Genomic DNA, 17,247 nt, shown 5'->3' with positions numbered 1-17,247 from the left:
ATGTTACACGTATAAATATTTTTGTTAATTAAGTTTAAATAAATTGATTTAATATCAATAAAAATAATTTTTATCATTCTAACTCACTCAGACTTTATTGTTTAACTTGATTTACAAAAAAAATTGTACCTATAGCATCTATATATATAATAGATTTTAAAAAATATTATTATAAGATAAATTAATCTCCTTTTAAAATAATAGAAAGACCAAATTATTTAGTGAAAATACTTTTCAAAGATTTTTAGAAAATAAAAATTTATTGAAAAACAAATTGTTAGATATGAAACTTCTTAAGAACCTATTTGAACATTTATTCTAAATTAAAAAAATATATATTTCTTTTAGATATATTTTTTAGAAAATTATGTTGTCTATCCTCAATGTTTTGGATATTGGTTGAAGCTTACTCACTATAATGTTACAATTTTGCCGTTGTTTACCCACAATATTTAAGCATGTTTCAATTTTGCCGTTGTGTTAATATTTTTGGAAAGGAAAAACAGAAAGAATGTACCTTAGAATGAATTCAAATTTTAACGAATTAAAATTTAACTCTCAAATCATGACAAAACTGAAATTAAACTTTAACGAATAAAGTTATTTGTACTAATATAATTGGTCGATACCACCAACGCATAGAAGAAATAAAATAAATAAATAAATAATGAGATAAATAAAAACCCTACATTGGATTCTTTTATGAGTTAAATAAATGTTGTACTAAAATATTGCATAAGAGAGTAATAACATGCACAATTGCACATGCTTTAATGTTGCAGTCAAATAAAAATAATGTTGTACATTTAAGTTTTTTTTTATAAATCAAGTCTTTTTATAAATCAAGTCCTATTAAATTAAATAATAAAATTTAAAATAATATTAATCATAATTAATTTTTGTTATATAACTCTTTGTTAACAAAACGGGCCTGCTACACATACAAATAAAAAGTCCTACAAGTCATACAAGTCATCTAGCCCACAATCCTTACACATGCGCAGTGAAATATATTGAATGGCGCGTTATTTACACGCGCTCAACTCAAATGATTGCACTTCGCGTAAAGCGCTTGTTAATGGCGCAATCTTCCAATTCTCAAAACCATTCAAAGAAAACATAGCCGTTCCATTTTCAAGCAATATTCGAAACTGAAGATATACAACTCGTCGCTAAGATTCGAACTCTGCATCAATAAAACATAGAGTTCTCGATCAAGACTCTCCAGAAAAAACAAGGTACGTTACGTTACTATTTTATTCATCCTATATATTTTCCACATTTCGAAATCGAAGAACTAGATTTTACTGTTCTTCTACGTTGTTGTACGTTTTACTGTTCTTCTTGTTCTACGTCTCATTTTACAGTTTATAATGTTCTATTTGTTCTAGGTTTTACTGTTATTCTTGGTTCTATGTTACACTGTTCTTCTTAGTTCTTCTAATTGCTACTGTTCTTGTTGTTGTAGTTATTCTGGAAACCGATTTTTGGGCGTATATTTCGTAGTTTGGTGGGTGTATATGGAGTAAGTAATCTGTTGGTTGTATGTGGCATAAATTGTTGGGTGTATATTTTTAAACTGATATACTGTAATAGTGAGAAGTTGCAACTGTTCTTATATTTCCTTGTCCATGGGTGTATATTGCTTGGCATTGTAATGTTGCTTGACCTTGTTTATTAATGTATATTTGAGTGATATCTGACTGATATATATGTGTGTATCTGAATCATATCTATGGGTGTATTTTACTGATATCTATGGGTGTATTTGACTCATATCTATGGGTGTATCTTACTGATATCTATGGGTGTATATTACTAACATCTATGGGTGTATATTACTGACATATATGGGTGTATTTTTCATTTCAGAAAAAATGGCAGCGAGAAACCAAGCTGGAAAAAATGTAAGAAGAAATATATGTCTTAGATGAAATCAGTTTTATATAATAGAAATATATCTGACTATAATTTTGTTTTTGTTTACAGCAAACCAAAGACCTTAAGTGTGCAACACATTTATTAAGTGAGAAATTCAGAAACATGAGCGAGGAGAAGAAAATGATTGTGAGGGATTTGGGATTCGGTGGCTTGATGCACATCCCACCACTAAGGGTGCATCACCAAGTATTAAGGGAGTTGGATAACAACTTCAAATTAGGGGAGAACAGACTGAAAACTGGATACGGTTCTTTTAAAATAACACCAAAAAGAATGGGTGATGCGCTTGACATCAAGGCATCAGGTAACTCGCTAAAAATTATAGGTGTATATTAACTGATGCTTTGGTGTTTTTGAACTGATTTTCACACTATGTTGTTTTTCTTTTTGTAGGAGATCTATTTCTTACAAAATTCAATTATAAGAAACTTTCTGAGGATAATAAAGAAATTTTTAGAAGATTCCAGGGTAAGACCCTCAAAAGTCTTACAGATGAGATGATGGATATTGGCGTTGGAAACGAACAGGATCGCGTAATGTTCAAGAGGATTTTCATCCTCTATATACAGATGGCATTCCTTTTACCAACGATAATAAACAAAATCTCACCTGTGCACCTGACCCCAATTTTTGAGATGGACACCATAACAGAGAGAAACTGAAGAGGGCATGTATTGAATTTTATCATCAAGGGCGTAACCGATTACAAAGAGAAAAAGAAAAAGGCAATTGATGGCTGCCTCTTTGCCCTGATGATAATTTACTTTCATCTCTCTAAAAATAAAGACAAGAAGAGGGCAGAAAGACCTCCAAATCCCTGGATAGCGAACTAGAGTAAGGAGCAGTTGGTGAAAAGAATGAAGTCGGAAATAGAGGAAAATATGGTAAGTGAACATAATATGTGGGGTGTATTTTATTTACCTGAATGCTGCTAACTAAAAGTTCTAATGTTTCAGGGGATTGTAAAGATGGGGGAACAAGAGAGAAAATGAAGAAAATAGAGAAAAAAGAAAAAAAACAAGAAATAAAAAAACAAAAAAAGGAAGGCAAGTTCAACATCATCTTCAGAGACAGAAACAACTGATAGTGACAGTTCTACCTCTGAGTCTGAGACTCAAGAAGACTCAGAGGATTCACCAAGAAAACAACTCAGCAAAATAGGAAAAAAGTAAGTACCATACTTGGGTGTATTTTGTTTATCAAGTTGGGTGTGTGTTGTTTATTAAAATGGGTGTATTTTATTTATTGTGTTGGGTGTATATTGTGCATTCATTTGGGTGTATTTTATATCTTTACTATGTTTTAAATAATGATTGTTTGCCTTCCAGAATCAACTCCAAAAAAAGAAAGAAGAGTCATGAAGATTCTGATGCAGAATCTGAATCAACTGATGAGTAATGTTCTGAAATTATTACTCCTCTCTTTTGGCTTTATTATAAAGATTTCATGTATTGACAGAAGTGTCTCTTAATAACTTATAGAAGCGAAGAATCATCACCAGTGAAGAAGCAAAAAAAAAAAGAAAAAGACACAAAGAACACCAAAAAAGTAAGCACTTCTTTAGATAATATTTTGTGATAAAATTAATTTTTTATTTCTGATTCATACTTGTTTTTTTCACCCAGAACACAATCCAAAAAGAAAAAGGTTGTTGTTGAGCATTCATCTTCTGAAGAAGATCAATCCTATCATGGGTACAGTACTTTGTAAGCTATATTACCGTCTATCATCATGATTATTTTTGTTAACATGTTCTTTTATGAATGTACTGACAGATCTGAAATAGGAAGTGAAGATCTAGATGAATTCTTAAGGGAAAACAATGAAAATTCTGCTGCACAGGGGTATGTCTTGTTGGGGTGTATATTTCAGATTTTAGCGTGTTTTCTTTGATAATAACTGTTTCTTGTTTCGCAGGGAGAAGGAAGCTGACCTGCGATCGACGGAAGGTCACTATGTCTCATCTGAAACGTAAGAAGCTTTATTTAATAAAATCTTGTTATCATGATTTAACTATATGATATTTTGTCTGAATAACATGAACTCTGTTTAGAATACCAGACGTAAACTTGGGAAGTGATGATCCTTCCTCTCAAATATTTTATGCATGTAATTTTTCTTTCAAATAACCATTACTTTTGTTCTTTAATTACCTTCTACTTCTAATTCTGTATATTTTTTTAGAAAAAAAAGCCCTTTATTGTTTTATTCGAGAAAAAAAAGGCAGGAAAAAAAACCAAAAACTGCAATTATGTAAGTTCTCAAAAAACAAAGCCTGTCTTTCTTTTGAATTGTTCGGGTGTATTTTTTGACTTTCTTTGAGTGTATTTTAGAATGAGTTGAAGATTCACACAGTGAGCCGGCTGATTTGAATATGATGGTTGTGAGAAAAGCGACACCGTCCGAAGCTCTTGCAATGTGAGTTTTTCAAGGATATTTCACTCTTATAACCTTTTTATTTTCAAATGCATTGTTAACCTTTCATTTTTCTTCTTGTTTAGAGTTCCGATTCAAGTTTGTCTACCAGTGTCCCAAACAACCGCTGTGCCGAAATTTGAAGAAACACCTGAGACAAAATATGAACCAACCCCTCTGCTACAAATTGAAGGAACTACAAAAATGTAAGAAATATTATTGGGTGTATACTGGATTACAGTTTGGGTGTATATTAGGTTACAGTTTGGGTGTATATTGCCCTTGAATAGTTTTATTTACGTCATGATTAATTTTATGTGTCGTGCAGCACTCCTGAACCCCCCCAAGAACTTGAAGAAAGCACACCCACACTTCCCCCAGCTCCATCTAAAATGTAAGTTCATTAGAGTAAAATCAATGTTTTGGTTATCATCTGTATATTCTTATTGTTATAATATGTTATACATGATCACGCAGTAATTCAGCCCCAGAAGACGTTGCTGCGTTGATGATGATGGCACGAACAGCATCGTACGTTCCTAAAAAAGATCCGTTGCCATCATTCAGCCTTGGCTTCACTGATTCGAGCCAAGAAGAAACAACAACGCAAGAGGGGGCGTCAACGCAAGATGAACACGTGGCAAAAACTCCAGAAACCCCAACACTGCTAGAACAATTAGAGAATCTGGTACATAAAATTGCAAGTGGTTGGGTGTCAAAAGAAGAAAAAAGTCCGCAGATTCCAAAGGAGAGTGGGGCAGAGAGTTTCGAGAAGTTTGAAACTCCTGTCAGGCCGGATTTAGATACTACTGACATGAAACAGAAATGCTACCACTGGGCTATACGAGTGAAATCCTACCCAAATGAGCGAACTGATGAGTTTGACGACATCGGCAGACTCCAAGCCGGAGATATATACACTCTGTCAAAGTTCCACCTTGCATCACTTGTGCCTAAAACGCATATAGAAGCTGAGGTAATATCACAACAACATTAATTTTTTTATCACCAAAATTAAGTACAATCCTGATTGATGTGTATTCTGTTTTTCTAGATTGTCTATGCCATGTGCTTCATCTTAAACCAACAAAATATTCAAAGGTTTCAAGAAGAAGTATACTGTCTCCCCCTGATATTGTGGTAAGGATTGCTTCACCAAATTTTGGGTGTATTTTCTGCATTCCTTAGGATGTATTATTTTCCTTACATTGGGTGTATTCTGTTTATTGACTTGGGTGTATTTTCTGTGTTCAATTGGGTTGGAGTTGTTTATTCATTTGTGTGTATTTTCTGGATTCATTTGGTTGTTCTCAATTTTTGTAGAACATGGCGATTGTAAATCATCCAAAGGGGGTAATTCTTAAACGCTAAAACTAATAGGCCATTCAGGGTGGAAGACTACCCAATGTTTATACCCTTCTTGGACCTTAAAAAATTAGCATCACATCGTTATGTAAGTTTTCATTTCAAAAACTTTTTATTATAATTTTTTGCTTATGTGCCAAATAAATTAAAACAGTGTTCAATCTAAACATATTTCAGATTTTTGCACCTGTTTGCCATTCAGACCATTGATGGTTATGGGTCGCTGATACAAGAAAGAAGAAATTTTATATAGTCGACCCAGTACACAACAAATCTCCTACCAAAGAGAGAACTGTGCTGAATACATTTGTTGTAAGTTGGTTCTGTGTTCTGTATATATATAGTTGGGTGTATTTCTGTTTAATATAAGGGGTAACTATTAACTCCTTTGGGTGTATCCTTTTATTGAAATTATTCATTTATTATTGATTTGTTTTGTGTTTTAAGGGATACGTAATATCACGACTTAAAGTATATGCTGGGGGCACCTCTGAAATCAAAGACAAGGACAGGGAAATTTTAGCACCATACCTTCACATCTCGGGTCAAAAGATAAGGTATAAATCTTTCACTCTGAAAATATAAACTTCCCTATATATAATTTATAATTTATTTTTCTGTTTTCAGCTATGACTGTGCTATCTACGTAATGAAGTGGCTTGAGATATTTGAGCCCGCAAACATTAAGAGGCGAAAGTATGAGTGGGAGAATTGGAGTCAGGTAAATATGTTTAAAACTAAATAACTCTGTATTACATTACTCAATTAACATGGTTGATTAAACAGAATATTCTTTTTTACTGTAGGACGAGGTGGACCACTTTAGAGTAGAATATGCTTCCCGGATTCTATTCCATGACATGAATCTAGACAAACATGAAGCCATTAGGGGAAGTAATGAAATAAGACTGTCCAAGCCATCCTCGTTGTTATTGAGTCCATATTGTCAGATAGGTTCTGAGGATGTTGACACTGCTTAATGTAATAGATTCTCAGGATGTTTACACTGCTTAATGTAGATGTTATATAGTCTTATAACAAATGTAAGACATGTTGTAAATATTTGACAATTATAATGCAGTTTATTGTGAAAATTTCTTTCAATTATTAAACTCTGTGTGCTGTGTTCAAAATGTATAAATTACAGGTACTGTAATATGAAAGAAAACATCAAATCAAATATACACTCATAACCTGCCATTTTTTACACCCAAATAAAGTTGAATATACACCCTTAAATCTATCCCCCCTGATGCTTTGTGCCTAAAACCCTGTATTCTAAACACTTAAAACCTAAACCCTTACCCCCTAACCTGTAAACCCTAAAACCCTAAATCTTAATACCTAAGACCATTAAACCATTGTAAAAAAAAAAAAAAACAAACAGAAGATTCTGAAGTATATATATGTATCTATATGTAAAATGTGAATCACAATAAAATTCACAAAAATACACCCAACAGAACAGTAATTTTATACCCATATTTTGTAACTATACACCCAAAGAGTTGTCCCCTGCTGCTGGTACCCTGAACTGAAAATTCATAACATGTCCTTAATATTGGTTGGAATTTGAATGCACCACTGATGCAGCATCAAAAAGATTTATCTAAATATAACAAACTCACATATTAGCTAAACTATTAACGAGAAAAATAAACTCAATCACCACAAATTTAAAGAACATCACTTTTACCTCGCTTAAAACTTTCGTTTTCTTCTTCTTTGTGGCATTTGCAATCTGTTTGTCCAATTTTGAACCTAGCCTATTTTTTGGACGTCCTCTTATTCGAATCCTTGGGGGGCTTTGAAGCTCGTTAACGGATTCCAAGTTGGCGTCTTCGTGAGATAATGAAGATGTGCCCTTTCTTTTGGCTTTCAATGATTCCATCTCAGCCATGACGTTATCGTACGCACGGTGCAGAATTGCAGTCAGCTCCTCTGATTCGGATGCAAATTCGCAAATATTTTGCGAACGAAAAACCAATTGGTCAAACCTCTTGCTTCTTGGCTCCAAAAGTGACTCGTCGTGACTGCTCTTGATGTGTGTGTGTCGCCTCTTTACCTTCTTGCTCCATCGTTCCAGTATATATCTAGGTGACACTTGGCTTACTTGTTCAAAGCTTAACACGCTTAGTGTGTGACGACACAGTATCCCTCTCGACTCGAATAATAAGCATTGGCATTTTATCTCGGCTGCAACTGAGTCGTAAGTAACCACAAACTTGTTGAATATTGAGCTGGGAACTTGTTCTCCAACCTCATATACTGAATAGCCTAGAGCAGAATTTGTTAATCTAGTGATGCAATTCACCTTTCCTCTGAATTACGCTTGGACTTCCCTAAACTTTTGATGAATGTACACATCTTGAAACTGAGCTTCAATGGAGGATTTGGTTGCACACGGTATGACCGTATGAAAATCTGCAGCATCTGATTCTCTCTTTGCTTGCTCCCTGCTTCCGAGGCAATTATCGTATTGTTTGACGAATTGAATAAGCGAGTTGTTCTGGGTAATAAACTTGTTAAAAAATGAATGCATGCTCTCGCTCCTTTGCGTGCTTCTCATCCTTGCCCAGAAATGGTGATCCAAATAGATTGGAACCCATATATGACGGTCTTCATAGAGATCTGCAGAATACACCCAAACGCAGACTATAAATACACCCGATAAAAATTAAATTTACACCTCTGCTGTAGATTTTAAAACAACACTACCTGAAAGCCACCTGTTGTCCACAAGACCAAAATTCAGCAGAAAATCATTCCAATTCCTATCAAATGAGTCTTTGCTATGAGAGTTCCAAACAACTTGGCTCATTTGTTGTTCAATATCTGCATGTCCTTTATAGCCATTTAATTTTCTTGGAATCTTCTTCATGATGTGCCAAATACACCAACGGTGAATTGTTGTTGGCATACAGACCTCTAAATCCCTTTTCATTGATGCGCATTGATCGGTGAGAAATCCTTTCGGAGCATTTCCTCCCATGCAACGAAGCCAACATTGAAATAACCATTTGAATGATTCAATTTCTTCATTTTTCATCAAACAGCATCCAAGAAGTGTTGTTCATCAAACAGCATCCAATAAGTGTTGACTGGCCGTGGTGATTCACCCCGACAAAAGAACCACAAACAAAATCATATCTGAAATAAATTACCATAGTGCAGAATGAAAAATCGTTAGGTATACCCAACAAAATGCTTTCTATACACCCAAAAGACACCCATATACACCTCTGCGGCAGATTCATAAAAATACATTAATTTAGCATCATAAACAGGGACAGTTTGTTACCTGTTTGTATTGTAGGTGGTGTCAAATGAAATAACATCTCCGAAATACTCAAAGGCAGCTCTACTTCTTGCATCGGCCCAAAAAGCCAGCTTAATCGATTGATCTTCCTCGAGTTCAAGCTTAAAAAAGAAATTCTGATTCTTCTCTTTCATTCGTAACAAATATTTCCCGAATTTCTTTGCATCTTCTTGTTCGGAAACATTCCGCACTTCCCTGGTAATGTAATTCCTCACATCCTTTTCAATAAAATTTAACTCTCGATGACCACCGGCAGTCGCAACAAATGATTGGTAAGTTTTGCTTGGTCTGATACCAGCCTCCTCGTTATTCTCTATTGTACGACGAATGGACATGCTTAGTTCCCTGTGCTGTTTGAGCATCTTTGCTTTACTTGGACAGCAAGGGTGTGAATGATCCAGCACAACCTTTGAAATGATCCAAGCACCAACATCCTTCAATGTGTGTTTATAAATTCTTGTAGGACAGTTTAAACCGGCTGTCGGATTCATCTTCTTGGTCGGAGATATTTTAGATTTTCATTTTTCCTCTCTGCTACATGTAATCAATTGATTCTTAATCTCGTTTTCCTTCCTATTTGTGCTCCGAACTCTTGTAGAAAAACCTGCAACCTTGGCGTAGTTCCTGTAAAATTTTCCAGCATCTTCAAGGGTGGTATAGGTCATTCCAACCTTCGGAACAAACTGGTCATCAACAACAGAGAGAGGCTGCAGAGTACACCATGTCAAAAACTATAAATACACCCAATCATTGCTAATATAATACACGCGAACGGCACCAACTCAACTAAAATGACAATAAAAGCCATAAGCTGTAAACACACATGCTGCAGAATCCACCATCACAAAAACTAAAAACATACCCAATCATGTCTGATATAATACACCCGAACGACAATAACTAAGCTAAAATAACAGAAAAAGCCATAACTGTAAATACACCCACACTACCGAAACAAATACACCCAAAAAAGTTCTGATCTACACCCGAGCGTCTGCTATAAATTCCAGATAATCAATCAAAACTAATACATTACATTCAATCCACAGATTTATATTGACGTGTTAGTCTCACAGTCAATGTTCACGAATTATTCAACTACACAATGCTATACAAATTACTGCAACAAAATTCAGAGTAAACGTATGTAAATCAAACCTCAGGAACTTCGTTAGATTCAAATTCATAATCCACTTCGTCCTGATTCAGCTGAGAATCTGAAGTTGAATCAACCATTATCTTCAAAACGAATCCAAACTTTGATTTCAGTAAACAAAAATCGATAGAAAACGAAGCTGGAGTTAAAAGAGAGAAGAACGAGAAGAAGAAGAACGAAGAAGAAAATAAATCTAGAAATAAGAAGAGAAGAATGAGAAGAAGAAGAACCAAAAGAAGAAGAACGAGAAGAAGAACAAAAAAGGAAACAAATCTTTTAAATTTGGTAGTTATAAATACGCAGGATCTTTATATAGCGCGTGTATTGGACGTAGGGTTGCAGCGCGTTTTGAGGGTTTATTAGTTAATGAACTTGTAAAGCATACAAGCCCTTAGGGCTTGTATGCAGAACTTTTCTGTTAACAAAAACACTTGGATGTAGAGCATTATTCATCAAATAAATGCAAATAGAATTCTCAAAGCAAATTTTTTGTCTCTAACTCAAATTATTCAAATACAAATCTATGCTTTTGTAAACTCTTAACTCACAAAGGCAACAAACAAAAACAATTGCCTTGGTGTTTGTGAAACAAAATTTTTATATAAAAGGGGATTCAGACCATAAGGTAAGGTATGAATCATTGTATCCATTAACCGCAATAACAACTTAACAAGGCACATTTTTACTATTACACACACTAATACTATTATTTATTTTTATTATACAATGTAGAAAATTTCATATAATTACATTTTGGGAAATGAGAAATCATCATCATCATCATCATCATCATGTCCCTAAGGGAGCCCTGTCATCTGGTCCAGCAAGCATGATCTGCCATTTTAACCATTTGCCAAGTTAGGAATGGTGAGCAAGATCAGAGTTAATGTTAAAATATGACAATTCTCTAGCATTAATTATATAAATATAAGTTGTTTTATTATACTGCATCATATAGTTTGTGACTCAAATTTTTAATTTGGTTCTTATAATTTAAAGAATTTTAATGAGCTCTTTAAATCAAATAAAATTGTGAGTAATCTAGCCCTTAGGATAACCTAACATCACACACACACCCGAAAAAAAAAATAAAATAAAATAACTCTTTCATATAATTCAATAGATCATTATCTGATTTGTAAGATTAAATGTAACAATTTAATCAAAAAACAATATCCCAATGTAAGGAAGGACATGATTGAAAATTCAAAATCAGTCCCAAGAAATTTTTAGTCGAACACTTTAATCCTCAACAAATTTTAATCATCAACTATTCAAATCAGTCTCTATTGTTATTTAAGAAAGACATAATAGTCCTTCCACATAGACGAATAATCTGATGTAAGGAATGATTTCTATAACGAAATAAAATTTTGGAAATTGATTTGGTGATTAAACTTTGTTTAGAACAAAATGTCTAACTAACAATTTCATAAAAACTGATTTGGAGTATTACTCTTGAAATTTTTTGAACTATAAGACCTAGCTAACAGTTGCATCAATGATCAAACTATATGGACCTACATATTAATTAACCCTTAGTTTTCTATTTTAAGGATATGGTAAATGCAAGACTATAATAGCATCCTTAAGTTTCAGCATTAAGCAATAACTTGTTAAGAAGAACTTACATTACAGTCAAATGCAAACCTCCTTGCAAGCATGATAGCTGCATTTCTTTCTCTCTCGGATTCGAAAGCTAATACAAAAGAGTACCCTTGCTTTGGCTGCCAAAACAGCGCCTGGGCCACGGCGTTGCCACCACCTCGAACTCCACAAAGCTACACAAAACAAGAGCAAAGCAAGTTGGTTGACTGAATTCCAGGTTTTAGTAGAAGTTGGAAACTATAAATCTTGTCATTCTTTGTCAACAGTGTCGGCTATTCAAAATACCTGCATTGAACTTGAATAATATTCTTTAGCAATTGTTGTCTTTCCTTTGCATAGCTTAATCCTCATCTTTCCAACATGAAGTACATGAATTGATTCGGTTGGATGATGTGAACCATTAATCTGAGTTACGACCACCTGCAGAAGCATGAAATACGTAATTATGTAAACGATTTCACGAGAAAAGGAAATTGATTTAAAAAAAGAAGAATAATTGAAAGGATCATAACACCATACATTAAATTCAGTATCATGTTTTCGCACAAGCGCCTCTACATAGGTTCCCAAACCAGCAGCTGCAGAAGAATACAAAAGCAATTTAAACTCAATTCGATTTTGCACAGAAATATCCACTTGTTGAAACTGATAAAAGAAGCAAATTTATAATTATAAACTCAATAGAAGCAAAAATATTATATTAGAAACGTCGATCCAGAATTGAAACCAACCTGGATCTATTGGACCGGTGGTTGATAGTGTGATGTGCTGGCCATCGGAAATAATGTCAACTTGCAATATGCGTCCAACATCAAAAGGTTCAGGGGCATAAATCGATTTAGTTGCTCCTGATGAAGAGAAATTTGAAATATATACAATATGATAAGCAAGTAAGTAATGATATTAATAATCAAAATTACAGAAAAAAACACCATCAACAATTAAGACTGGCTAACTTAATAAGATTAGCAGCCATAAAAAAGCAAGTCATGTACCTGAAATAAGTTCTTTTTTGGTGCCATCGGACGACACACGATACCACTGGATTGAACATTTTGAAACTTCAGGAACAATATCGGAGCAAGGCTGAATTTCCAAATAAGAACCTAATGTCTCAGTGCCTTCTAGTTCATAAAATTGTGGAACACTTTCCCCACCTTTCTTTGTCCTTGCCAGCTGAAAAGCATAATTGAGGTTATTCAGTGACCGTGAAAGAAGCTTATGGTGGAAGACAATCAATCATATATTCCCCTAATTCAATCAAAGAAACTTGTCATCCACTTCAACCAAAAGAATAAGCCCAATGTTGAATCCCATACTCAAATACTTATCTATGAAACTAACTTCACCGGTATCCATCACATTTTAGACCTTTTTTGAACATCCCCAAAATACATCTCAAGATCATAGTCTCAACTTGACGAAGAACTATGAAGATTTACTCGATTCAATATAACATACTGCATAAACTAGCACTACCACCAACTGCCAACATACTGCACGGAACCAGCTATGCGCACTACAATATCACATCTTCAACATGGCATAAGAGGAAGGCGTACCTCCTTTTGAAGTCGAAGATAATGTCTAGTCTTCTCCGAAAGTTGAGCCCTCAATGCTCGAAGTTCATGTTCCATGTCCATGACCTACAAGTATATTCAACTAATTCAAACCCTTACTATCTCTTCTTATAAGTCACCAAAGACAAAGACAGAGAAATTGATGCCATATTTAAAATATATTATGGTGTGGAGCACATTGGGATAAATCAATTTTCTTATCCTAATCCCATTATAGATTAAAGGCTAGAAACATTATTATTTGTTACACTATAAAAACCACATGCAAGTACAAAACATTTTCAGTATTTAATGTATACCTTGCTTGGTTGATGTAGCATTTTGATTCTACGAGCCTCTTGAACCTCCTTCATTAATTGTTCGATGTCCTAAAGTTCACATAAACACAACAACTGCTGAGTATACTCGTAAACTTGTAAAGAGATGCACTAGCATTTAACTTTCAAGGGGAAATAACTATGATAGAAGATCAATGGCTAACACTAGCACCAGGGGCATCATGCAACTAATAACAATAACTAACCAAGCACAAAGCAAGACGTTATGTTCAGGCCATCACAAGAAAATGACAAATAATGGAAAGATGGAAGAGGAAAATGCAAGAAACCTTTAAGCAAAAAGATAATTTCTTAAAGAAAAATTTCCTGTGTTCTGTTTGTCATTGCCTTTTCAAAGATCAGTAGCCGAAAATATTCATGTGACATGCCTCCGTACAAGTACACATATTTAAACATGTACCAAATTTTCATGAAAATATATGAACAAGAAAATAAGTGTTATCGAGTCTGATGTGTAACGTCACGTTAGGAGAAAAAATAAATCTAAATTCAACAATATTAAAGCTTGATAAATGACTAGAAAATATCACAAACCTGGTTCCCTGAAGCGTGAGACATTCTCTCATGTTCTTGAAGTGCCTCTTCAACTCTCTGAACTGCTGCTCTAGCATTCTCAATTTCAGTACGAGCAAAAGCTCTTTCCTCGTCAACAAGTCTCTTAGCATCTTCAGAAGCCTACTAATGAATTGGAAGTCTCAGCATTGGACTTCGGAAGTGAAATCGATTCTATTCCTACTTTCTTCTATTTCTAATAAACTTTCTTAAATAGGTCGAAGAAGTTAAGTAGTTGACGTCACCTGCTTAAGGAAACTTGCCAGCTTCTTCACCTCTGCCTTCTCTAGTAATAGTTCCCCTTCCCTCTGAGTTAACTGAACTGCCAGAGCTTCAACCTGAAGAATGCAAAGAATAAGTTACTGTTGCTGCTCTAATCTCTTGAACAATAGCAAACGGGTGAATAAAATGTCGTCAAAATGAATATTCTGTTTTTAAAAAATTGAAACTTTTCATTGGGGATGTTGAGCAACATATTTCTATTAGAGGATAAACAACATTCTAAATTCCCAATGCTAGCTTCATATGAATAAATTTCTCTAAGCACTAAACAGAGCAAATATGAGCATTCATTTACTATATAGAAATGAAAATGAAGTATTTTTCTTTCCCTTTACTCAAAAATAAATAAATAAATAAATAAAAACGATAACTAACCATAGCAATAGCTTCCTCTACATCATCCTTGTTTCTGCCTGCCACACGCCCTTTTAAGGATTCAAGTGCATCTCTAAGCTTCTTCAAAAGAACATGTTTTTCCAATGATGCTGCTTCTCTAAGTCTAGCCTGAATTTCACCAGCCAACAAAAAATTCAGCTAAAATAAGGCAGACGGACTTCATCAGAAAGCAAACTATGATCAGTGGTTACTGATTAGTCGAAAACTTAAAAGAATACAAGCTACATGAAATTGAACAAACAAATGAAGAAAACATGACTATATTCCTATGGATAAACAACGTTTAACAAATTGAGCTTAAGAGAAAGAAGAGTAACCTCTTCGGACAACTTAGCAGCAGCAGCTAAACCCCTCTCAAACTTACTGGCAAGGTCACGAACCGATAGACGGTTTTGCTGTTCCAACAGCTGGGCAGTCTCACGAGCAACAACCTCCTTCATAGACAGTACTTTCGGGTCTTCCTTCGTCTCCATAATCTGATTATTGGCTCCAATTCTGTAGTTAGGGAACCTACTTGAAGTAAACACCACATCAGAGGATACTGCAGGCACTGCCTCTTTCTGCATTGTATCACCAAAATCTCGAGTCACCCTTGTCATTTTTTTCAATCAGTTCCAACTGCCAATCACAAAAACACAAACTTTAGCTAAAATTACTGAGTAAACCATAGTTTAATGGAAGAAATTCATTGTTTTTCACATACATATGAAAACTAAAATACAAAAACAATAACACAAACACATACCAGACTATATAATAACTAGAGAAACATATGATAAAACTACCCTATAAGGCTTAAGGTCAATTGAAGTCTAAGTAAACTCTTTTGAGAAAGGAACTAAAGTCTAAACCCTAATCCTCCTTCTTTAACTACTTTTCTTCTAGTTTGAGTTGAAGCAATTAGCAGAAAGCCTTATCCAGCGGCGATGACAACGTGCTGAGCTGCAACGACAATGTGGCTTACCAGTGGCGATGGCAGACACAACCTTTTTCAATTGACCAGAGGGAGAGAGATAAGAAGAGAGAGAGAGAGAGAGAGAGAGAGAGAGAGAGAGAGAGAGAGTGTGCAAAAATGTTGTGCCGCCCATGGAAGGTTTAGGTGGGACCCATTCCCTAGTTTTGGGATTTTAGTACCAAGGTTTTGGTGTTTGTCTTTGAGATCCCTTCAATGTTTGTTGTGTTGTGTTCTTGTGTTGGCTGATTTTGTGACCAAACACACTTCAATTTAACTCCTTGCTTGCTTCTTTCATGTACTTAGCTTTATATATTTATGGATTATTTATTATTAGCTGCACTTTCATCTTTAAAAATCTTTAAACGTTCCGCTTCTTATTATTAATTAAACAAAAATTTTGTTTTTTAATTTATTATATTTTATTAATTGTTTAAAAATTATTTATTATATTTTATATAATTATTTAAATTTAGAATTTAAAAACTAAAGTTTAAAAGATTGAAAATCAAACATCTTTTAAAAAAAAATATTTTAGACGTCATTAGATGAATAACTCCCTAAAAAATTTTATCTTTTATTTTGCTTTTTTTAATGTAATAAATTAATTTTTAAAAAGCCGTACATCTTTATTTTCATCTTAAAGTATTAACATTCGCTTATATTAAGATATCCATCAATGAGATGATAATTTATTCTTTAATAGTTGATTATTCACTTAAAGACAAATGACTATTTATAAAATATTTTTTATTTTAAAATGGAAATAAACTCTCGAATTTTCGACTTCTTAATTAGTAGATTAGGTGTATGAAATACATAAATAATAGAGGCAAGATATACAAATAAGAAAAAAAAAATCGGATTTTGCTATAGCACTTATTAAGTTTTTTATTTATAGGTAGGTTAATTACAATTAAACTATTAAAGTTTTTCTTTAAAAAATATATGTTGTAAATGCAAAATCCTATTTTTATTTTATTCTTAAAGTGACATATCATGATAAGATTTTCACTTATGTCACCCTAATGCATGATTCATCTAAATGTTTATCCTCTTTATTGTTAGATATGGTATAAAAATTTAGAAATTTATTGTTTTATATTCAACAATTAACAATGTGTGTATTAAACTAATATACTAGGAAAAATAAATACACAAATTCAATAATTTTCCTCTTGTTATCATCATTGTTGTTATTGTTAATACTATTCCAACTGATTTGTCATGCTTTTGCTTTAAACTTAAAATACTTGCATTGGTCATATTCCTAAGGCTGAGCTGTTTGGTGTTTACTTCAGCCTCACCTTTCTTCCTTTTGGCATTTTTTTTTTTTTTTTTTT

At 33.7% G+C, this 17,247-nt stretch overlaps 1 protein-coding gene across 1 annotated transcript; it reads right to left on the bottom strand.

Moving 5' to 3' along the window:
• Positions 1–10,748: 10,748 nt before the first annotated feature.
• LOC107496683 (stomatal closure-related actin-binding protein 1) lies at positions 10,749–15,593 on the bottom strand. Its single transcript, XM_016118000.3, has 12 exons — positions 15,270–15,593; positions 14,932–15,060; positions 14,520–14,612; positions 14,257–14,397; positions 13,684–13,752; positions 13,367–13,450; positions 12,800–12,980; positions 12,536–12,652; positions 12,324–12,382; positions 12,090–12,224; positions 11,828–11,977; positions 10,749–11,030 (listed from the first exon to the last, which is right to left on the bottom strand). Exons 1-12 carry the CDS (start codon positions 15,549–15,551, stop codon positions 10,986–10,988), a joined length of 1,485 nt encoding a protein of 494 aa, XP_015973486.1. The 5' UTR covers positions 15,552–15,593; the 3' UTR covers positions 10,749–10,985.
• Positions 15,594–17,247: the final 1,654 nt, after the last annotated feature.

The sequence above is a fragment of the Arachis duranensis genome, chromosome 7 (assembly GCF_000817695.3).
Source record: "Arachis duranensis cultivar V14167 chromosome 7, aradu.V14167.gnm2.J7QH, whole genome shotgun sequence".
Lineage (NCBI taxonomy): Eukaryota > Viridiplantae > Streptophyta > Magnoliopsida > Fabales > Fabaceae > Arachis > Arachis duranensis.
Note: the sequence above shows the minus strand (reverse complement) of the source record. Positions and strands in the feature narration are given on the sequence as shown.